General features: G+C 46.0%; 1 protein-coding gene across 1 annotated transcript in view; it reads left to right on the top strand.

Annotated features, from left to right (window-relative positions):
- Positions 1–24,554, top strand: part of LOC128685552 (uncharacterized) — a 61,605-nt gene that overhangs the window by 13,000 nt on the left and 24,051 nt on the right. The window contains exons 2-5 of the mRNA XM_070088119.1: positions 951–1,160; positions 5,919–6,000; positions 6,339–6,513; positions 13,513–14,815. Coding sequence (XP_069944220.1) covers positions 951–1,160; positions 5,919–6,000; positions 6,339–6,513; positions 13,513–14,815 — 1,770 coding nt within the window. The remainder of the gene's footprint in view (positions 1–950; positions 1,161–5,918; positions 6,001–6,338; positions 6,514–13,512; positions 14,816–24,554) is intronic.

Below are 24,554 nucleotides of genomic sequence, written 5' to 3'. Positions count from 1 at the left end.
ACCACTGTTGTACCAAGTGGTGGGTATCAATAAACAACTTCCACTGTTGTACCAGTGGTGGGTATCAATAACTAAACCACCACTGTTGTACCAGTGGTGAGTATTAGTAAGCCACCAGCACTGTTGTACCAGTGGTGGGTATTAGCCACCACCACTTTTGTACCAGGGGTGGGTTTTAGTAAGCCACCACCACTGTTGTTCCAGTGGTGGGTATCAGTAAGCCACCACTGTTCCAGTGGTGGGCATCAGTAAGCCACCACTGTTGTACCAGTGGTGGGTATCAGTAAGCCACCACTGTTGTAGCAGTGGTGGGTATCAGTAAGCCACCACTGTTGTAGCAGTGGTGGGTATCAGTAAGCCACCACCACTGTTGTACCAGTGGTGGGTATCAGTAAGCAAGCACCACTGTTGTACCAGTGGTGGGTATCAGTAAGCAAGCACCACTGTTGTACCAGTGGTGGGTATCAGTAAGCAAGCACCACTGTTGTACCAGTGGTGGGTATCAGTAAGCAACCACCACTGTTGTACCAGTGGTGGGTATCAGTAAGCCACCACCACTGTTGTACCAGTGGTGGGTATCAGTAAGCCACCACCACTGTTGTACCAGTGGTGGGTATCAGTAAGCCACCACCACTGTTGTACCAGTGGTGGGTATCAGTAAGCCACCACCACTGTTGTACCAGTGGTGGGTATCAGTAAGCCACCACCACTGTTGTACCAGTTGTGGGTATCAGTAAGCCACGACCACTGTTGTACCAGTGGTGGGTATCAATAAGCAACCACCACCGTTGTGCCAGTGGTGGGTAACTAAACAACCACCACTGGTTTACAATCAGACTCTGGTGTGGAGCTTCTGGTGTTGCTGACAGCAAGGTTGAACTTGCTCTTACCGGAGTTATGTTCACCTCCAGTTTAAAGCGAAGGAAAACATGTTGGTGTCCTCTCCCCAGGTGGTGATAGTATCCAGGTGCTGGAGTTCCAGAAGGATGGCGTGGCCACCCTCGATACCATAGGTCTGTACCGGGGCAAGTTGGACCGCACCCGACGGTTGAACTCGCTCACCCTGTGTGCCCGCTTCCAGCTCTATTACCTGCACGAGCGAGCAACATTCTTCCATCTCTGGGACTCTGTGGACAATCTTGACTCCCAGTTCAGGGCCGGTAGGGACCCGGGGCTCTCAGGGAAGTAATTCAGTCAGGCAGTAAGTGCCAAGTTAGGTAGCTAGGAGAAAAGGCGCAAGTCAGTCAACTTTACCGTGATCCGTGGCCTGGTGGCTAAAGCACTCGCTTCACACGGCGAATGTCTGGGTTCGATTCCCAGGGAGGGTAGAAGCATTGGTCGTGTTTCTTTACACCGGTTGTCTATGTTCCCCATCAGTAAAATGGGTACCTGGGTGTTAGTCGACTGGTGTGGGTCGCATCCTTGGACAAAACTGACTTAATTTGCCTGAAATCCTCAGCATAACAAGCGACTTTCTATATAGTAGTATGTTATTGATGTCAACTAGGACTGTATACCTTGTACATGTACTTGTAGAAATAGATATTATTTATGTAGTTACCTAGTTAACCAGGGAAAAATGTTTTATAAAAAAAATAGCTAATTAGTTGGCCAGTTTGCTATTTGTTTTGTTAATTAAATGTTGATTTACGTGAACTTAAGTCGTAGTGGATGACTGTTGACGAATGAACAAAATAGTGGACGGGAGCTTGAACTGTTTTGGTCGAAGTTGAGGGGTACAGCGGTGGACCTGTTAATGTCAGGACTACGGTCCACCTTTCTGCTTATTCATACAATTAAGCAAGAAATCTTTCTTTACATTGGTTTGGTCAGGAAAACTGACGGGTTAGGCAAGATTCGTCAGGAAACACGACAAGTGTTTCCTGACGCGGGTCTTAGTCATATAATGACCTGCCGCTGAAGCTTTGGTCATCTGATCGAGCCTTTTTCCTGGCTTACAGGTCCGCCTGTTTAAAACTTAGGGTTATATATACTGACAGGTCAGTTAGCTAGGGACTCTGTGAGTGAGAGATGAGTAAGACGGGGGAGACTGAATTAGGACACAGCATCAGGAAAGAGACAGAGCTCAGATGAATAAAAGATGAAATAAGTGGGAGAGAGTTCAATATATATATACAAGACTTCAATATATAATTATATATATATATATATATATATATATATATATATATATATATATATATATATATATATATATATATATATATATATATATATATATATATATACACACACACACAGGTAGTAGGTTGGTAGACAGCAACCATCCAGGGAAGTACTACCGTCCTGCCAGATGACTGTGAAACAGAAACCTGTAACTGTTTTGCATGATGGTAGGATTGCTGGTGTCTTTTTCTGTCTCATAAACACGCTAGATAACAGGGATATCTTGCTACTCCTACTTACACTTTGGTCACACTTCACAGACACGCACATGCATATATATATATACATACATCTAGGTTTTTCTCCTTTTTCTACATAGCTCTTGTTCTTCTTTATTTCTTCTATTGTCCATGGGGAAGTGGAAAAGAATCTTTCCTCCGTAAGCCATGCGTGTCGTATGAGGCGATTAAAATGCCGGGAGCAATGGGCTAGTAACCCCTTCTCCTGTAGACATTTACTAAAAAAGAGAAGAAAAAATTTATAAAACTGGGATGCTTGAATGTGCGTGGATGTAGTGCGGATGACAAGAAACAGATGATTGCTGATGTTATGAATGAAAAGAAGTTGGATCTCCTAGCCCTAAGCGAAACAAAGCTGAAGGGGGTAGGGGAGTTTCTGTGGGGGGAAATAAATGGGATTAAATCTGGAGTATCTAAGAGAGTTAGAGCTAAGGAAGGGGTAGCAATAATGTTGAAGGATCAGTTATGGAAGGAGAAAAGAGAATATGAATGTGTAAATTCAAGAATTATGTGGATTAAAGTAAAGGTTGGATGCGAAAAGTGGGTCATAATAAGCGTGTATGCACCTGGAGAAGAGAGGAATGTAGAGGAGAGAGAGATTTTGGGAGATGTTAAGTGAATGTATAGGAACCTTTGAACCAAGTGAAAGAGTAATTGTGGTAGGGGATCTGAATGCTAAAGTAGGAGAAACTTTTAGAGAGGTTGTGGTAGGTAAGTTTGGGGTGCCAGGTGTAAATGATAATGGGAGCCCTTTGATTGAACTTTGTATAGAAAGGGGTTTAGTTATAGGTAATACATATTTTAAGAAAAAGAGGATAAATAAGTTTACAAGATATGATATAGGGCGAAATGACAGTAGTTTGTTGGATTATGTATTGGTAGATAAAAGACTGTTGAGTAGACTTCAGGATGTACATGTTTATAGAGGGGGCATAGTTATATCAGATCACTTTTTAGTTGTAGCTACAGTGAGAGTAAAGGTAGATGGGATACAAGGAGAATAGAAGCATCAGGGAAGAGAGAGGTGAATGTTTATAAACTAAAAGAGGAGGCAGTTAGGGTAATATATAAACAGCTATTGGAGGATAGATGGGCTAATGAGAGCATAGGCAATGGGGTCGAAGAGGTATGGGGTAGGTTTAAAAACGTAGTGTTAGTGTTCAGCAGAAATTTGTGGTTACAGGAAAGTGGGTGCAGGAGGGAAGAGGAGTGATTGGTGGAATGATGTAAAGAGAGTAGTAAGGGAGAAAAAGTTAGCACATGAGAAGCTTTTACAAAGTAGAAGTGATGCAAGGAGGGAAGAGTATATGGAGAAAAAGAGAGAGGTTAAGAGAGTGGTGAAGCAATGTAAAAAGAGAGCAAATGAGAGAGTGGGTGAGATGTTATCAACAAATTTTGTTGAAAATAAGAAAAAGTTTTGGAGTGAGATTAACAAATTGAGGAAGCCTAGAGAACAAATGGATTTGTCAGTTAAAAATAAGAGAGGAGAGTTATTAAATGGAGAGTTAGAGGTATTGAGAAGATGGAGGAAATATTTTGAGGAATTGTTAAATGTTGATGAAGATAGGGAAGCTGTGATTTCGTGTATAGGGCAAGGAGGAATAACATCTTGTAGGAGTGAGGAAGAGTCATTTGTGAGTGTGGGGGATGTTCGTGAGGCAGTAGGTAAAATGAAAGGGGGTAAGGCAGCTGGGATTGATGGGATAAAGATAGAAATGTTAAAAGCAGGTGGGGATATAGTTTTGGGTTGGTTGGTGCTATTATTTAATAAATGTATGGAAGAGGGTAAGGTACCTAGGGATTGGCAGAGAGCATGCATAGTTCCTTTGTATAAAGGCAAAGGGGACAAAAGAGAGTGCAAAAATTATAGGGGGATAAGTCTGTTGAGTATATCTGGTAAAGTGTATGGAAGAGTTATTATTGAAAGAATTAAGAGTAAGACGGAGAGTAGGATAGCAGATGAACAAGGAGGCTTTAGGAAAGGTAGGGGGTGCGTGGACCAGGTGTTTACAGTGAAACATATAATTGAACAGTATTTAGATATGGCTAAAAAGGTTTTTGTGGCATTTATGGATTTGGAAAAGGCGTATGACAGGGTGGATAGGGGGGCAATGTGGCAGATGTTGCAGGTGTATGATATAGGAGGTAGGTTACTGAAAGCAGTGAAGAGTTTTTACGAGGATAGTGAGGCTCAAGTTAGAGTATGTAGGAGAGAGGGAGATTATTTCCCAGTAAAAGTAGGCCTTAGACAAGGATGTGTGATATCACCGTGGTTAATATATTTATAGATGGGGTTGTAAGAGAAGTAAATGCGAGGGTCTTGGCAAGAGGCGTGGAGTTAAAAGATAAAGAATCACACATAACGTGGAAGTTGTCACAGTTGCTCTTTGCTGATGACACTGTGCTGTTGGGAGATTCTGAAGAGAAGTTGCAGAGGTTGGTGGATGAATTTGGTAGGGTATGTAAATGAAGAAAATTAAAAGTGAATATAGGAAAGAGTAAGGTTATGAGGATAAAAAGATTAGATGATGAAAGATTGGATATCAGATTGGAGGGAGAGAGTATGGAGGAGGTGAATGTATTCAGATATTTGGGAGTTGACGTGTCAGCGGATGGGTCTATGAAAGATGAGGTGAATCATAGAATTGATGAGGGGAAAAGGGTGAGCGGTGCACTTAGGAGTCTGTGGAGACAAAGAACTTTGTCCTTGGAGGCAAAGAGGGGAATGTATGAGAGTATAGTTTTACCAACGCTCTTTTATGGGTGTGAAGCATGGGTGATAAATGTTGCAGCGAGGAGAAGGCTGGAGGCAGTGGAGATGTCATGTCTGAGGGCAATGTGTGGTGTGAATATAATGCAGAGAATTCGTAGTTTGGAAGTTAGGAGGAGGTGCGGGATTACCAAAACTGTTGTCCAGAGGGCTGAGGAAGGGTTGTTGAGGTGGTTCAGACATGTAGAGAGAATGGAGCGAAACAGAATGACTTCAAGAGTGTATCAGTCTGTAATGGAAGGAAGACGGGGTAGGGGTCGGCCTAGGAAAGGTTGGAGGGAGGGGGTAAAGGAGGTTTTGTGTGCGAGGGGCTTGGACTTCCAGCAGGCATGCGTGAGCGTGTTTGATAGGAGTGAATGGAGACAAATGGCTTTTAATACTTGACGTGCTGTTGGAGTGTGAGCAAAGTAACATTTATGAAGGGGTTCAGGGAAACCGGCAGGCCGGACTTGAGTCCTGGAGATGGGAAGTGCAGTGCCTGCACTCTGAAGGAGGGGTGTTAATGTTGCAGTTTAAAAACTGTAGTGTAAAGCATCCTTCTGGCAAGACAGTGATGGAGTGAATGATGGTGAAAGTTTTTCTTTTTCGGGCCACCCTGCCTTGGTGGGAATCGGCCAGTGTAATAATAATAAAATAAATAAAAAACAGAGAGAAGTTAGACACATTCATAGTTCAGAGAGTGTGTGCCACTGTGGTTACATTAATGTCAGAAAACCCTACAGAGGTGTGGCTGGACCGTGTCAGACCCGTCATGGCTCACAGACAGCAGTTCCAGCTTCTCAAGAACAAGCTAAGAACTTTCAGGTTTGTTCTTTTCTTTGTTGTTGTTATTGTGATTAATGATGGAGAGTTTTGTATAATTCTTTGTTTACAGTTTAGACATTCTCTGAATAAGTCTTTGACTAATGTACCGACTTAGATATCTGGAACACATCTCTTGTTGCTGAAACACAATATGTTATCTAAAATTCATCATATGCACCACAATTAGCTAACATATATTATAGATAAATCTTTCCTTAACATATGCCACAATCGGCAAAATTTCATAACACTGAGATACAGATTACGGATACATTGATATCACCCCATGTGAGGGAAGGTGAGTAATAGTTTATGGGAAAATTGTGGGTTTATCTCAGGTGGTACCACCTCTGCTTCACCTACGACCACCTGCAACACCTCTACAACACATTCATCAATGGGGAGCTTATCTACGAGCTTACCTACGACGTTGATGGTCAAATATATGGAAACAACGTGAGCGTGGGCCAGTCAGGACGTCAGCAAGAGAGCTTTAGTGGTGCTCTCTCACAGGTACGATATATCTTAGTGCTGTAAAACAAATACACACACCAGTATCAGTGGTTACCATACCATGAAAGGTAATGGAGAAGATAATCAGAAGAAGAAGAGTAATAGAGCATTTGGAGGGATGTGGTTTCATGAGCAACAACCTCGGGTTAAGAGACGATAAATTATATCTTGCATATCTAGTGGAGATCTGTGACAGTGACAGATATGAAAGAGAGAGAGAGATTGGTGAACTGTATATGCTAGGGCTGTTAGAAGACTTTTGATACTGTATCTCACAAAAGATTGATTAAAAACTTGAGGAGCAGACAGGAATAACACGGAACGTATTCCATTGGATCAAAGAGTACCTTAGGGAAGGAGACAAAAATTGTTTGCTCGAGATGTCATATATGAGGAAGAGAAGCAAGTGAGCTTCCACAAGGATTGATATGGAGCCACCACTGTCTGTAGGAACTTGTAAATAACATACCAGAAAGAGACTGAATCAGATGTATCTCTGTTTGCTGGTAAGGTAAAACCAGTGTGCAGAATAAAAACAGATAAGGACAAGAAAGATTATAAATAGATTTGGACAAATTTCAAGTTTGGTCAGATGGAATTTAACTCCATCAAATGAAAGATTATGAAAACTGAGGAACGGGCAAAATAATAGGAAGCTGGGTATAGACTCGGGGACAGAGACTGCAACCCCTCTCAAGGACCCAGGAACAAGAATATTGCCTAGCATATTGTCAGAGGCTCTTATCAACCGAATAACATCTACAACCAATGCTCGTGTGGCAAATCTAAAAGTAGTTCTCAGGAATCTCGGGAAAACGGAAGCCATACTCTTTGGCACGAAACATAAACTGAGAAGGGTAAATAATTTTCATGTCCGGTGTAATGGGGAACCCATCACTCAAATTTTGTCAGTAAAATATCTGGGAATCCCCTTTGACTCATGTATGTCAGGAGAACTGATAGGGAACAGTGTAGTAAAGAAAGTGAATGCCAGACTGAAGTTACTATACAGACAAGCACAGTGTCTACCTACTGAGGCTCGCAGGACCCTGTGTTAATGTCATATGGACTACGCTTGCTCTTCTTGGTACTCTGCCTTGACAAAAAAACTGAAAGATAGACTGCAAATCACCCAGAACAAAATCGTAAGATTCATCCTGGGGCTGGGACCAAGAGAACATGTAGGCCAGGATGAATTACAGCAGTTGGATATGCTGAATGTTGAAGACAGAGTAAAACAACTGAAGCTAAATCATGTTTATAAAATTGCTCACAAACAATGTCCAGAATATCTTGCTGTCAATTTTGTCAAGGTTGGGAACCAAAGCAATCATAGTACTAGTGGGAGAGAACACAACTTTGTGGTAGCCACAGTTAGTGGCCAGGCTTTAAACACCTTTTATTGTAGAGCAATAAAGGAATGGAAGAGACTGCCTGCACATGTCAAAGCCAGTCATAGCATGAAGCAGTTCAAGAAGAGTGCCAAAGGTACCTAATGAATGTAGCGACAGAGCAGTTCAAGAAGAGTGCCAAAGGTACCTAATGAATGTAGCGACAGAGCAGTTCAAGAAGAGTGCCAAAATGTACCTAATGAATGTAGCGACAGAGCAGTTCAAGAAGAGTGCCAAAGGTACCTAATGAATGTAGCGACAGAGCAGTTCAAGAAGAGTGCCAAAATGTACCTAATGAATGTAGCGACAGAGCAGTTCAAGAAGAGTGCCAAAAGGTACCTAATGAATGTAGCGACAGAGCAGTTCAAGAAGAGTGCCAAAAGGTACCTAATGAATGTAGCGACAGAGCAGTTCAAGAAGTGCCAAAAGGTACCTAATGAATGTAGCGACAGAGCAGTTCAAGAAGAGTGCCAAAAGGTACCTAATGAATGTAGCGACAGAGCAGTTCAAGAAGTGCCAAAAGGTACCTAATGAATGTAGCGACAGAGCAGTTCAAGAAGAGTGCCAAAAGGTACCTAATGAATGTAGCGACAGAGCAGTTCAAGAAGAGTGCCAAAAGGTACCTAATGAATGTAGCGACAGAGCAGTTCAAGAAGAGTGCCAAAAGGTACCTAATGAATGTAGCGACAGAGCAGTTCAAGAAGAGTGCCAAAAGGTACCTAATGAATGTAGCGACAGAGCAGTTCAAGAAGAGTGCCAAAAGGTACCTAATGAATGTAGCGACAGAGCAGTTCAAGAAGAGTGCCAAAAGGTACCTAATGAATGTAGCGACAGAGCAGTTCAAGAAGAGTGCCAAAAGGTACCTAATAAATGTAGCGACAGAGCAGTTCAAGAAGAGTGCCAAAAGGTACCTAATGAATGTAGCGACAGAGCAGTTCAAGAAGTGCCAAAAGGTACCTAATGAATGTAGCGACAGAGAAGTTCAAGAAGAGTGCCAAAAGGTACCTAATGAATGTAGCGACAGAGCAGTTCAAGAAGTGCCAAAAGGTACCTAATGAATGTAGCGACAGAGCAGTTCAAGAAGTGCCAAAAGGTACCTAATGAATGTAGCGACAGAGCAGTTCAAGAAGTGCCAAAAGGTACCTAATGAATGTAGCGACAGAGCAGTTCAAGAAGTGCCAAAAGGTACCTAATGAATGTAGCGACAGAGCAGTTCAAGAAGAGTGCCAAAAGGTACCTAATGAATGTAGCGACAGAGCAGTTCAAGAAGAGTGCCAAAAGGTACCTAATGAATGTAGCGACAGAGCAGTTCAAGAAGTGCCAAAAGGTACCTAATGAATGTAGCGACAGAGCAGTTCAAGAAAAGTGCCAAAAGGTACCTAATGAATGTAGCGACAGAGCAGTTCAAGAAGAGTGCCAAAAGGTACCTAATGAATGTAGCGACAGAAAGGGAGGACAATCATTTTTATTGTTTTTTAGCTAACACACATGTAAACATTAATAACTCACTTTACCAAGGCAGGGTGGCCCACCAAGGCAGGGTGGCCCACCAAGGCAGGGTGGCCCACCAAGGCAGGGTGGCCCACCAAGGCAGGGTGGCCCACCAAGGCAGGGTGGCCCACCAAGGCAGGGTGGCCCACCAAGGCAGGGTTGCCCACCAAGGCAGGGTGGCCCACCAAGGCAGGGTTGCCCACCAAGGCAGGGTGGCCCACCAAGGCAGGGTGGCCCACCAAGGCAGGGTGGCCCACCAAGGCAGGGTGGCCCACCAAGGCAGGGTGGCCCACCAAGGCAGGGTGGCCCACCAAGGCAGGGTGGCCCACCAAGGCAGGGTGGCCCACCAAGGCAGGGTTGCCCACCAAGGCAGGGTGGCCCACCAAGGCAGGGTGGCCCACCAAGGCAGGGTGGCCCACCAAGGCAGGGTTGCCCACCAAGGCAGGGTGGCCCACCAAGGCAGGGTTGCCCACCAAGGCAGGGTGGCCCACCAAGGCAGGGTGGCCCACCAAGGCAGGGTGGCCCACCAAGGCAGGGTGGCCCACCAAGGCAGGGTGGCCCACCAAGGGAGGGTGGCCCACCAAGGCAGGGTGGCCCACCAAGGCAGGGTGACCCTCCAGGGCAGGGTGGCCCACCAATGCAGGGTGGCCCACCAAGGCAGGGTGGCCCACCAAGGCAGAGTGGCCCACCAAGGCAGGGTGGCCCACCAAGGCAGGGTGGCCCACCAAGGCAGGGTGGCCCACCAAGGCAGGGTGGCCCACCAAGGCAGGGTGGCCCACCAAGGCAGGGTGGCCCACCAAGGCAGGGTGGCCCACCAAGGCAGGGTGGCCCACCAAGGCAGAGTGGCCCACCAAGGCCTGGTGGCCCACCAAGGCAGAGTGGCCCACCAAGGCAGAGTGGCCCACCAAGGCAGGGTGGCCCACCAAGGCAGGGTGGCCCACCAAGGCAGAGTGGCCCACCAAGGCAGGGTGGCCCACCAAGGCAGAGTGGCCCACCAAGGCAGAGTGGCCCACCAAGGCAGGGTGGCCCACCAAGGCAGGGTGGCCCACCAAGGCAGAGTGGCCCACCAAGGCAAGGTGGCCCACCAAGGCAGAGTGGCCCACCAAGGCAGGGTGGCCCGAAAAAGAGAAACTTTCATCATCATCATTCTGTGTTGCCAGAGGCGTGCTTACACTACACTTATAAAACCGCAATATTAACACCCCTCCTTCAGAGTGCTGGCATTATACTTCTCATCTAATCTTCTCATCTCTTCTCATCTCTCCTACTCTCTCTTTACCTTCCCTTCTTGCTGATGGACCCTCCTTTAATCCTGACTCTCTCACTGACTTCTTGACAACGACTGATTTACTCCACAAACTCTGATGATGATACCTTTCGCACTCCCCTCAGTCCTTTCTACCTTAATCTCTTGCTACCCTCTACCCTCTCACCATCCACTGCCCCGCTGTTCTCCGTAACCTATTACTCATCCATCTCCCTTTTGCCACCTGATACCCTCGCTTCCTTCCTGCCCTGCAGCGCTGTATAGCCCTTGTGGTTTAGCGCTTCTTTTTGATTATAATAATCTCCAGGAATCAAGCCCGGCCTGCCGTTTTCCCAGAATCCCTTAGTAAATGTTACCTTGCTTACACTCCAATAGTATGTCAAGTCCTGAAAACCATTTGTCTCCATTTGCTCCTATCTAACATGCTCACGCATGCCTGCTGGAAGTCCAAGCCCCTCGCACATAAAACCTCCTTTACCTTCTCCCTCCATCCTTTCCTAGGCCGACCCCAACCACCACCTTCCCTTCACTACAGATTTATACACTCTCGATGCCATTCTATTTCCTTCCATCCTTTCTACATGTCCAAACCATCTCAACAACCCCTCCTCAGCCCTCTGGATAATAGTTTTGGTAATCCCACGGCTCCTAATCTCCAAACTACGAATTCTCTGCATTATGTTCACACCACACATTGCCCTTAGACATGACATCTCCACTGCCTCCAGCCTTCTCCTTGTTGGAATATTCACAGCCCATGCCTCACACCCATATATGAGTGTTGATATAATTATACTCTCATATATCCCCTCTTTGCTCTCACGGATAAAGTTTTGTCTCCACAGACGCCTCAGTGCACTACTCACCCTTTCCCCCCTCGTCAATTCTATAATTTACCTCATCTTTCATCGACCCATCTGCTGAAACGTCCACTGCCAAATATCTGAATACATTCACCTCCTCCATACTCTCACCCTCCAATCTGATATCCAATCTTTCATTACCTAATGTTTTTGTTATCCTTATCACCTTACTTTTTCCTATATTCACTTTAATTTCCTTTTATTACATACCCTACCAAATTCATCAACCAACCACTGCAACTTCTCTTCAGAATACCCCAAAAGCAGTGTCATCAGCAAAAAGCAACTGTGATAACTCCCACTTTGTGTTAATACGTTATCCTTTAACCCCACACCTCTTGCCAACACCCGACCATTCAATTTTATTACAACTCCATTTATAAATATATTGAACAACCATGGTGACATCACACATCCCTGTCTAAGGCCTACTTTTACTGGGAAATAATCTTCCTCTCGCCTACGTACTCTAACCTGAACCTCACTATCCTCGTACAGACTCTTCACTGCTTTCAATAACCCACCTTCTATTCCGTACATTTGCAGCATCTTCCACATTGCCCCCTATCCACCCTATCATATGCGTTTTCCAAATCCTTAAATGCCACAAAAACCTCTGTACCCTTATCTAAATACTGTTACTTGTATGTTTCACTGCAAACACTTGGTCTACACACCCTCTACCCTTCCTAAAGCCTCCTTGTTCATCTGCTATCCTGCTCTCCGTCTTACTCTTAATTCTTTCAATAGCTCTACCATACACTTTACCAGGTATACTCAACAGACTTATTCCCCTATAATTTTTACATTTTCTGTTGTCCCCTTTGCCTTTATACAAAGGAACTATGCATACTTTCTGCCAATTCCTAGGTACCTTACCATCTTCCATACATTTATTAAATAAAAGCACCAACCACTCCAAAACTGTATCCCCACCTGCTTTTAACATTTCTCTGTCCCATCAATCCTAGCAGCTTTACCCCCTTTCATTCTACTCACTGCCTCACGAACTTCCCCCACACTCACAACCGGTTCTTCCTCACTCCTTTTTATAAGATGTTATTCCTCCTTGCCCTATACACGAAATCACAGCTTCCCTATCTTCATCAACATTTAACTATTTCTCAAAATATTCCCTCCATTTTCCCGATACCTCCAACTCTCCATTTAATAACTCTCCTCTCCTATTTTTATATAAATCCTTTCTTTCTCTAGGCTTTCTCAACTTATTAATCTGACTCCAAAACCTTTTCTTATTTTCAACAAAATATGTGATAACATATCACCCACTCTCTCGTTTGCTCTTTTTACATTGCTTCACCACTCTCTTAAGGAAGAGTTGATGCCAGTTATTACAGAGTCGATAAAGAAAATTTACGCAACATAAGGAGAATCCAATACCCGGTTGTTAAGTCCTTACCACGATACCGTGAAACAACACAAAAATGTAATCAATACTCACAAAATACTTGTACCTCAACCTTAATAACAAAGGTAATTGTGTTATTACAGCTTTTGAAAAAGCGAGTGACACTTGCAAACATTGTAGCCAATCGTACATAGCAAAAATTTGTTGAAAATGAAAGCGGGTTCAGCAGTTTTACAGAAATTTTAGAATTATATGCATAATTTTTACAGGGAAAACAACTTTCATTTTATACAGTAAAATATATTTAAGTGTACAAAATCTTTAAGTCAGATGTTATTGTATCACGACCCAATTTCAACATTTCAGAAGCTCAGTGGAAACCTGCATCTGACTGAATATAAGTGGCCTGACTTAGGTTATGTGATCAGTCTTCATGCATAAGTTTAATTTTATGAACACATTTTTAAGATGCTTAAGAGGGTCTCAGTACGAGATCGAAATGAAGAATATTAATTTTATTATATGTTATATTGCCTTCATGTGAACTCGTTTGTGCCAGTGACCAGTTAATAAACTTGTGGAAATTTAGCACGATGTTCCTTTTCTTACCTTTTTCAGGTTAACATGTGGGACTCTGTACTGAGTATGGAGATGATAGCGGACATGGCCGCCTGTGAGTACGATCCTCAGGGTAACTACATATCCTGGGAGGGAGGATGGGACCTTCACAATATTACGGAGTATCAAGCTTCTCTCGAGTACTTTTGCGAACAAATCACAGACATTGTATACTTTGGGTTCCCCAAACTGTCAAAACCTCAGGCGTTTTACATTTGTGAGGCTCTGGGCTCTCACCTGCCTCTTCCGACGACCATAAATGAGGTTAACTTCTGGTACAATCTCTCCTATCGTGTTTGGCCTGATCAGCTAGACTTATTTATGTGCAGTGGATCCTTCTGGACTCCAATCACTGACGTTATGCACGATGGTATATGGGTCATCCACTATGACAACACCATTGCCTCATCTGTAGCCTGGAAGGTTGGGGAACCTAATGGCTTGTTCTACGAGAACTGCGCCATCATTGAACAATCCGGCATTGCAGACACTGACTGCGCCACGGACGAAAGGTGCGCAATATGTGAATTCCGCGAGCTACAAATCTTCTCCTTTCTGGGAACATGCGAGTTAGAAGACCGCAATGTCCACTACAGTGCCTTCCAAGAGGATCTGGGAGATCTATATTTTAAAGGATATGGAGAGTACCACATCCGGAAGGTGGATGACGACTGGTTGTGGATCAACGTAGTGACAAACAAGACACTAGCTAGGCTAGACCCCGACGCGCCTTTCGGCATGCCCATGGGGCGTCGTGTCTGGTATCTTGAGACAACAGTTTGTGACCAACGAGAAGGCTCACGGACTCTCGTTCTCACGCCTTGTGGGGCTAACAGTTATACCTGTGATGATGCGACATGCATAGCCCATGAGAACCGTTGTGACCACAAGTACGACTGTCTCGATCACAGCGATGAGGTTGGCTGTGAGCTCATCAGGTTCCCGGAAGATTACAACAAGGATCTGCCGCCAGAAATGAGTGATAAAGAAGGCAGCGCGAACTTGCCATTAACTTTGAACATTAGTATCGAGTTCACCAACATCTACACCATGCAGATGGTGATGCAGGTGTCTTATAAGATTCAGATGATTTGGTTCGATAATCGACTCGTTTATTGTAACCTGAAGGCTAACCACAGACTCAATAAGGTGAACTACACAAACATGATGAGCCTCTGGTTACCCACCGTTGGGTTCATCAACACAGAGGGGCACCAACGTACGACGGTCGACGAAGAATCTTCACTGTACGTGCGGAGGTTGCAGCCAGCCAGGTTGAGGGATAACAGCTTCTCCCGCGAGAGTAAGACACTCGCTTCTATTGTTTACATTTCACGCTCATGCTAGTGTAATTAATTTCGTTCGTGAATACTAGAGTATGTACGTAGGTGTGTACGTGTGAGCGTATATGTATGCGTGTGCGCAAATATGCTGGTACTTACATTTGTGTATGTATGTACGGAAGTATGCTTGTGTGTACATAAGCGTGTGCATATATACTACTGATGTATGCGTTTAGATGCATATGCATACATGTTTGTGCTTACCATTGCATATGCATACGCATGCGTATATAATAAATATTTTTATTCATGTACCTATGCATATGTGTAAATATGCGTACGCACAGACAACACAAATTTGAGTAAAAGGACACAAGTGCGACTAATGCGACGTTTTATTGTAGGAAAGTTTCGCTCTCCAGGAGCTTTGTTAAGCCAACATTACCAGCATTATTGCAACACAAAATTAGCCAGACACCTAGGCTCTTCAGAGTAATATACCAACTCTTCCAATTTGCTTGAAAAAAAAAAACGCGAAACAAATGAAACTTGTCAGGTGCTGCCATAGACTGTCATGGCTCAAGGAACACGGGAACTATGGTGCCCAGGGCCACTGATCTCTCTCTATTACCACAATTTACAGAACATCATTATTAAAATAATTAACCTTAATTAGGTATCCTCGCATAGGAACCTTATTGTGATTACCTGAATTATATTTTAACCTCAAGGATTTTATTTATTACTTGAGAACGCCTCGATCGTATATAAATTTTGAATACTGGTGTACTGTAACAAGGCGAAGAGGCTCTTGACTTTGTAAATGGTCCAAGCCGGACCATTTACAATTTTCCAAGTGCGGAATATTTTTGTATTGTTCCAGTCACGGTATTGTGCCTTTTTGGTCTTTTCAAGGCATTAGATCTTTCGTCTTCTTCCTCGGATCAAATATAAATACTCCCACCCCTTTCCCTCTTTACATTCGGCCTCCTTATTTGAGGATATTTTCCCGCTTAGTAAATTTCAACACCTAGACAAAGAGAAGAGGGATTGTCCGTCCACCTTCACTGTGAGCCTCAGTGGTGGTGCTGATTGCTATGAGAACTGGATTATCTGGGAACGTGCTGGTCCTCCCTTCAGGGACCTGGTGGCCGGCCTCGCCCCTCCTTGAATGATGGAAGTGTTCCCATAGGCCGCCTCTACCTGGAGTCTACCTGGAGGTTATTCTGGGGATCAACGCCCCCGCGGCCCGGTCCACGACCAGGCCTCCCGGTGGATCAGGGCCTGATCAACCAGGCTGTTACTGCTGGCTGCACGTAGCCCAACGTACGAACCCCAGCCCGGCTGATCCGGCATTGACTTTAGGTATCTGTCCAGCTCCCTCTTGAAGGCAGCCAGGGGCCTATTGGTAATTCCCCTTATGCTTGGTGGGAAGCTGTTGAACAGTCTTGGGCTCCGGACACTTATGGTGTTTTCTCTTAGTGTACCAATGGCGACCCTACTTTTAATTGGGGGTATTTTGCATCGCCTGCCCAGTCTTTTACTTTCGTAGGGAGTGATTTCTGTGTGCAGATTCGGGACCATTCCTTCTAGGATTTTCCAAGTGTAGATTATGATATATCTCTCTCTCTCCTGCGTTCCAACGAGTACAAGTCAAGTGCTTCCAAGCGTTCCCAGTAGTTAAGGTGCTTGACAGAACTTATACGTGCAATAAAGGTTCTCTGTACACTCTCTAGATCTGCAATTTCACCTGCTTTGAACGGAGATGTTAATGTACAGCAGTATTCCAGCCTAGAGAGGACAAGTGATTTGAAAATTATCATCATTGGCTTGGCATCTCTTGTTTTGAACGTTATCATTATCCATCCTATTATTTTCTTTGCACTTGTGATCGTGGCACTGTTGTGATCCTTGAAAGTGAGATCCTCAGACATTACTACTCCCGGATCCCTTACATTATTTTTCTGCTCCATTGTATGGCCAGAGTTTGTAGTATACTCTGTTCTAGTTATTATCTCCTCCAGTTTTCCATAACGGAGTAGATGGAATTTATCCTCATTGAACATCATATTGTTTACCGTTGCCCACTGGAAAACTTTGTTTATATCTTCTTGGAGGTTAACCGCGTCCTTAATAGATGACAGTCTCATGCAGATCCTAGCATAGTCTGCAAAGGATGATACGGTGCTGTGGATTACTTCTGTGTCTGATATGAGGATGAGGAACTGGATGGGGCGAGTACTGTGCCTTGTGGAACAGAGCTCTTCATTATGGCAGCCTCCGATTTAACTCTATTGACCACTACTACTTGTGTTCGATTGGTTAGGAAGTTGAAGATCCACGTCCTCACTTTGCCAGTTATTCCTTTAGCACGTATTTTGTGCGCTATTACACCATGATCGCACTTGTCAAACGCTTTTGCAAAGTCTGTGTATATTACATCTGCATTCTGTTTTTCTTCCAGTGCATCCAAGGCCATATCATAGTGATCCAGTAGTTGTGAGAGGCAGGAACCGATGTCCTGGATTGTGCAGTTTTTGGGAATCCAGGTGGTTTGCAATCATGCTTCTTAGCACTCTTTCAAAGATTTTTATGATGTGGGACGTTAGAGCCACCTTTATGGAGTGAGGCTATATCCGTTGTTTTAAGTGACTGTGGAATTTCACCCATGTCTAAGCTCCTTCTCCATAGTATACTTAGGGCACGTGAGAGGGTTTTCTTTCGGTTCTTAATGAACACAGAGTTTCACGAGCCTGGGCCTGGGGCTGAGTGCATGGGCATGTTGTCAATGCCTTTTTCAAAGTCTATCGGAGTTAGGGTAATGTCGAAAATCTGGCGTACATTGATGGGATTTGGAGGCTCATTCATGAAGAAATCATTTGGATTGTCGATCCTCAGACTGATTAATGGCTCACTAAACACAGAGTCGTACTGGGATTTCAGTATTTCACTCATTTCCTTGTTGTCATCTGTGTAAGTCCCATCTTTTCTGAGTAAGGGCCTGATACTGGATGTGGTATTTGCCTTGTTTTTGGCATATGAAAAGAAATATTTCGAATTTCTTTCAATTTCACTAGCTTTAAGCTCCTCCTGTCTCTTCTGGTTCCTGTAAGAGTCCTTTAAGTTCGATAATTTCCACTTCCCTGGTCAGCGCTTCCTTCCGTGTATCAGTGTATCAGATATTCTAGCGTTCCTGAGGAGCTCGGTGATTCTTTGTCGTCTTCTGTAGAGGGAGCGTTTTTCTCTCTCCAGTTTAGTTCTGCTCTTCTTCTTTCTTAGGGGAATATGCAAAGAACATGCTTCAGCTGCCAGGAAGCTGACCCTTTCAAGGCACTGGTTTGGATGCATGTTATTTAAGATATCTTCCCAACATGTTTCATTTAAGACATATTTACCTGGTCCCAGTTGATGTTCTTGTTGTTTAAATTGTATTTTGTGAAGACACCTTCACAGTTACATGCATTCTGCTGATCAGGACCCCTATGCATGTAAGTCTGGACTTCGATTAGATTGTGTTTGGAATTAGCTGTTTTTGATATTGTCTCTTATCAGGTCCTCATTATTTGTGTAGATAAGATAGTGTGTTTTCTAGTCTAGTTGGTTCCACTATCTGCTGGCTTAAGGTGTGTTTCTCGCAGAGACTTAGTAGCTCATGTGTGTGTGACCTTTCATCTGCGCTACCTCCGGGGATTGTTTCAGCTATAACATTATTTGCTACATTCTTCCATTTTGTATGCCTTAGGTTGAAATACAGAGCAGCAAGATGTTTGGGGATGGAGCCGGAAGGTTTTCCAGACAGTAATAAATTTTCAGTACCTGTTCCTTGAACTGTTGGGAGATTGCATCTGGTGGCTTATATACAACCACAATGACTAGGTTTTGGTTCTCGATCTTTATTGATAGAACTTCAACTACATCATTTGTGGTGTTCAGCAACTCCATGCAGATGAGCGACTCTTTGACATACAGGTCAACCCCCCCTTGTTGCCTGTTCTTTCTGTCGCATCTTAAAAGGTTGTATCCACTTATTCATATTTCACTGTCAAAGTGATCTTTTGTGTGAGTCTCTGTGAAGGCTGCAAACATTGCATTAGACTCCTCTAGAAGCCCACTGATAAAAGGTATTTTGTTGTTGATGGATGGCTTAAAGCCCTGTATATTAGCAAATATAAACGAGGTTGTATTCTGTTTTTGTTGGGGGGATTTTGTTATTGGCATCAGTAGTTGTAGTTCTGGAGGGCCATGGGTGGCCACTGGCTGTGCCTCCAGTCCAACAAGGTTCAAGGTGGTGAACTATTTATATTTCCTTCCATTTTCTTTTTGCATTTCCTGCCACTAAAAATCACCAGGAGTTGGGTTGTCGTAGCTACTATTGTTTGTCTCGTGGGGTCTGTGCCTCCTGGTCCCTTTAAGATGGTATGTAGGGCAGTCGATGTTGTAACACTGTTTCTGGAGGACCGAGGAGTGACACATTTTTGGGTGAAAAAGTACAGGAAGAAGAACGACACACTCCTTTAAACAGGAAGTCACTACATTTTTTGGGATGCTCAAAGTTGCATGTCCCATTTTTTCCCTGATATTCCATGCTTACAGATGCCCCAAACATAGTATTTGCACAATTTCACTTTTGGTTGGATAGAATTGTTGGGAGGTGTGCTGTCAATTTCTGTAGTTTCTGGGACTGCACTATAATCCTCAGTATCCACGCCAGGGCCACCCTGTCCTGGATTCCATCTACTTTCCTCAGTAGAAGAAGTAGGAGACTCCTCCCCTACATCTGTAATGTGGGCTATGGTCTTGTGCAATGATGGTTGTATATTTAAGGTTTTAGTGGAGACTGTGGTAGGGTCCCTAGTAGAGTCTGGACTGGCAGTAAAGGTGGGGGCTGAGACTGAATCAGCACTGGGGCTGGGGGCTGAGACTGAATCAGCACTGGGGCTGGGGGCTGAGACTGAATCAGCACTGGGGCTGGGGGCTGAGACTGAATCAGCACTGGGGCTGGGGGCTGAGTTTGTGTAAGAGATGGTTAGCCAGCCTTCTCTTCGAGTGATGTCATAGGCTCACTAGCACCTTGAGTACTTTTGAGTCCGGCCTACCAGCTCAGTTTTGAATTAGACGCCAAGGAGATTAGATACGCTGCTAGCAGGCTAGATACTCTGCTAGCAGGCTAGATACTCTGCTAGGAGACTAGATATTCTGCTAGCAGGCAAGATATTCTGCTAGCAGGCAAGATACTCTGCTAGCAGGCAAGATACTCTGCTAGCAGGCTAGATACTCTGCCAGCAGGCAAGATACTCTGCCAGCAGGCAAGATACTCTGCCAGCAGGCTAGATACTCTGCCAGCAGGCTAGATACTCTGCGAGCAGGCTCCCCGGTCATGCCGAAAATAAACGTCTACAACATAGGCAATGGTTCTTCATTTACCCAGATTACTCAACACTTAACAAGTGGTTACAGCGATGTGGACACCCTAGATGAATTAGTGATATCCTGTCGGAAAATTAGGTGCGAGATCTATTATCCCCCCATGTGTGTTCATGATGCTACGTGGCCTGCCACCTCATTACATGATGCTACGTGGCCTGGCAGCTCACTACATGATGCTACAGGGCCTGGCACCTCACTAAATGATGCTACGTGGCCTGGCACCTCGCTACATGATGCTACGAGGCCTGGCACCTCACTACATGATGCTACGAAGCCTGGCACCTCACTACATGATGCTACGTGGCGTGGCACCTCACTACATGATGCTACGTGGCCTGCCACCTCACTACATGATGTTACGTGGCCTGGCAGCTCACTACATGATGCTACAGGGCCTGGCACCTCACTACATGATGCTACGAGGCCTGGCACCTCACTAAATGATGCTATGTGGCCTGGCACCTTGCTACATGATGCTACGAGGCCTGGCACCTCACTACATGATGCTACGAAGCCTGGCACCTCACTAGATGATGCTACGTGGCGTGGCACCTCACTACATGATGCTATAAGGCCTGGCACCTCACTACATGATGCTATGAGGCCTGGCACCTCACTACATGATGCTATGAGGCTTGGCACCTCACTACATGATGCTATGAGGCCTGGCACTACACTACATGATGCTACAAGGCCTGGCACCTCACTACATGATGCTAAGAGGCCTGGCACCTCATTACATGATTCTACGTGGCCTGGCACCTCACTACATGATGCTACGTGGCCTGGCACCTCACTACATGATGCTATGTAGCCTGACACCTCGCTACATGGTGCTACGAGGCCTGACACCTCGCTACACGATGCTACGAGGCCTGGCACCTCACTACATGATGCTACTTGGCCTGACACTTCGCTACATGATGCTACGAGGCCTGGCACCTCACTACATGATGCTACGAGGCCTGGCACCTCGCTACATGATGCTACGAGACCTGGCACCTCACTACATGATACTACGTGGCCTGACACCTAGCTACATGATGCTACGAGGCCTGGCACCTCACTACATGATGCTACGAGGCCTGGCACCTCGCTACATGATGCTACGAGACCTGGCACCTCACTACATGATGCTACGAGGCCTGGCACCTCACTACATGATGCTACGAGGCCTGGCACCTCACTACATGATGCTACGAGGCCTGGCACCTCACTACATGATGCTACGAGGCCTGGCACCTCACTACATGATGCTACGAGGCCTGGCATATCACTACATGATGCTACGAGACTTGGCACATCACTACATTACGCTACTAGGCCTGGCACCTCAATACATGATGCTACGAGGCCTGGCACCTCAATACATGATGCTACTAGGCCTGGCACCTCAATACATGATGCTACGATGCCTGACACCTCGCTACATGATGCTACGTAGCCTGACACCTCTTTACATGATGCTACGAGGCCTGACACCTCTTTACATGATGCTACGAGGCCTGACACCTCTTTACATGATGCTACGAGGCCTGACACCTCGCTACATGATGCTACGAGGCCTGACACCTCGCTACATGATGCTACGTAGCCTGACACCTCGCTACATGATGCTACGAAGCATGACACCTCCCTACATGATGCTACGAGGCCTGACATCTCACTACATGATGCTACGTAGCCTGACACCTCGCTACATGATGCTACGAGGCCTGACACCTCGCTACATGATGCTACGAGGCCTGACACCTCGCTACATGATGCTACGAGGCCTGGCACCTCAGTACATGATGCTACGAGGCATGGCACCTCACTACATGATTCTACGTGGCCTGGCACCTCACTACATGATGCTACGAGGCCTGGCAAACTACATGATACTACGTGACCTGGCACCTCGCTGCATGATGCTACGTAGCCTGACACCTCGCTACATGATGCTACGTAGCCTGACACCTCGCTACATGATGCTACGAGGCCTGACACCTCGCTACATGATGCTACGTAGCCTGACACCTCGCTACATGATGCTACGAGGCCTGACACCTCGCTACATGATGCTACGAGGCCTGGCACCTCACTACATGATGCTACTTGGCCTGACACCTCGCTACATGATGCTACGAGGCCTGGCACTTCACTTCATGATGCTACGAGGCCTGGCACCTCGCTACATTATGCTACGAGGCCTGGCACCTCACTAGATGATGCTACGAGGCCTGACACCTAGCTACATGATGCTACGAGGCCTGGCAACTCACTACATGATGCTACGAGGCCTGGCACCTCGCTACATGATGCTACGAGGCCTGGCACCTCACTACATAATGCTACGAGGCCTGGCACCTCACTACGTGATGCTACGAGGCCTGGCACCTCACTACATTATGCTACTAGGCCTGGCACCTCAATACATGATGCTACGAGGCCTGGCACCTCAATACATGATGCTACTAGGCCTGGCACCTCAATACATGATGCTACGAGGCGTGGCACCTCAATACATGATGCTACGAGGCCTGACACCTCGCTACATGATGCTACGTAGCCTGACACCTCGCTACATGATGCTACGTAGCCTGACACCTCGCTACATGATGCTACGTAGCCTGACACCTCGCTACATGATGCTACGAGGCCTGACACCTCGCTACATGATGCTACGTAGCCTGACACCTCGCTACATGATGCTACGTAGCCTGACACCTCGCTACATGTTACGTGGCCTGACACCTCGCTACACGATGCTACGTGGCCTGGCACCTCACTACATGATGCTATGTAGGCTGACACCTCGCTACATGATGCTACGAGGCCTGACACCTCGCTACACGATGCTACGAGGCCTGGCACCTCACTACATGATACTACTTGGCCTGACACCTCGCTACATGATGCTACGTAGCCTGACACCTCATTACATGATGCTACGTAACCTGACACCTCGCTACATGATGCTACGAGGCCTGACACCTCGCTACATGATGCTACGAGGCCTGACACCTCGCTACATGATGCTACGAGGCCTGACACCTCGCTACATGATGCTACGAGGCCTGACACCTCGCTACATGATGCTACGAGGCCTGACACCTCGCTACATGATTCTACGAGACCTGACACCTCGCTACATGATGCTACGTAGCCTGACACCTCACTACATGATGCTACGAGGCCTGACACCTCCCTACATGATGCTACGAGGCCTGACACCTCGCTACATGATGCTACGAGGCCTGACACCTCACTACATGATGCTACGTAGCCTGGCACCTCGCTACATGACGCTACGTAGCCTGGCACCTCACTACATGATGCTACGAGGCCTGACACCTCGCTACATGATGCTACGTAGCCTGACACCTCGCTACATGATGCTACGAAGCCTGAAACCTCCCTACATGATGCTACGTAGCCTGACACCTCGCTACATGATGCTACGTAGCCTGACACCTCACTACATGATGCTACGAAGCCTGGCACCTCACTAGATGATGCTACGTGGCCTGGCACCTCACTACATGAAGCTACGAGGCCTGGCACCTCGCTACATGATGCTACGAGGCCTGGCACCTCACTACATGATGCTACGAGGCCTGGCACCTCACTACGTGATGCTACGAGGCCTGGCACCTCACTACATTATGCTACTAGGCCTGGCACCTCAATACATGATGCTACGAGGCCTGGCACCTCAATACATGATGCTACTAGGCCTGGCACCTCAATACATGATGCTACGAGGCGTGGCACCTCAATACATGATGCTACGAGGCCTGACACCTCGCTACATGATGCTACGTAGCCTGACACCTCGCTACATGATGCTACGTAGCCTGACACCTCGCTACATGATGCTACGAGGCCTGACACCTCGCTACATGATGCTACGAGGCCTGACACCTCGCTACATGATGCTACGTAGCCTGACACCTCGCTACATGATGCTACGTAGCCTGACACCTCGCTACATGATGTTAGGTGGCCTGACACCTCGCTACACGATGCTACGTGGCCTGGCACCTCACTACATGATGCTATGTAGCCTGACACCTCGCTACATGATGCTACGAGGCCTGACACCTCGCTACACGATGCTACGAGGCCTGGCACCTCACTACATGATGCTACTTGGCCTGACACCTCGCTACATGATGCTACGTAGCCTGACACCTAGCTACATGATGCTACGAAGCCTGACACCTCCCTACATGATGCCACGAGGCCTGATATCTCACTACATGATGCTACGTAGCCTGACACCTCGCTACATGATGCTACGAGGCCTGACACCTCGCTACATGATGCTACGAGGCCTGACACCTCGCT

This window comes from Cherax quadricarinatus, chromosome 23, assembly GCF_038502225.1.
Source record: "Cherax quadricarinatus isolate ZL_2023a chromosome 23, ASM3850222v1, whole genome shotgun sequence".
NCBI classification, from domain to species: domain Eukaryota; kingdom Metazoa; phylum Arthropoda; class Malacostraca; order Decapoda; family Parastacidae; genus Cherax; species Cherax quadricarinatus.
The sequence above is the reverse complement of the archived record's forward strand: the minus strand, read 5'-3'. Positions and strand labels throughout refer to the sequence as shown.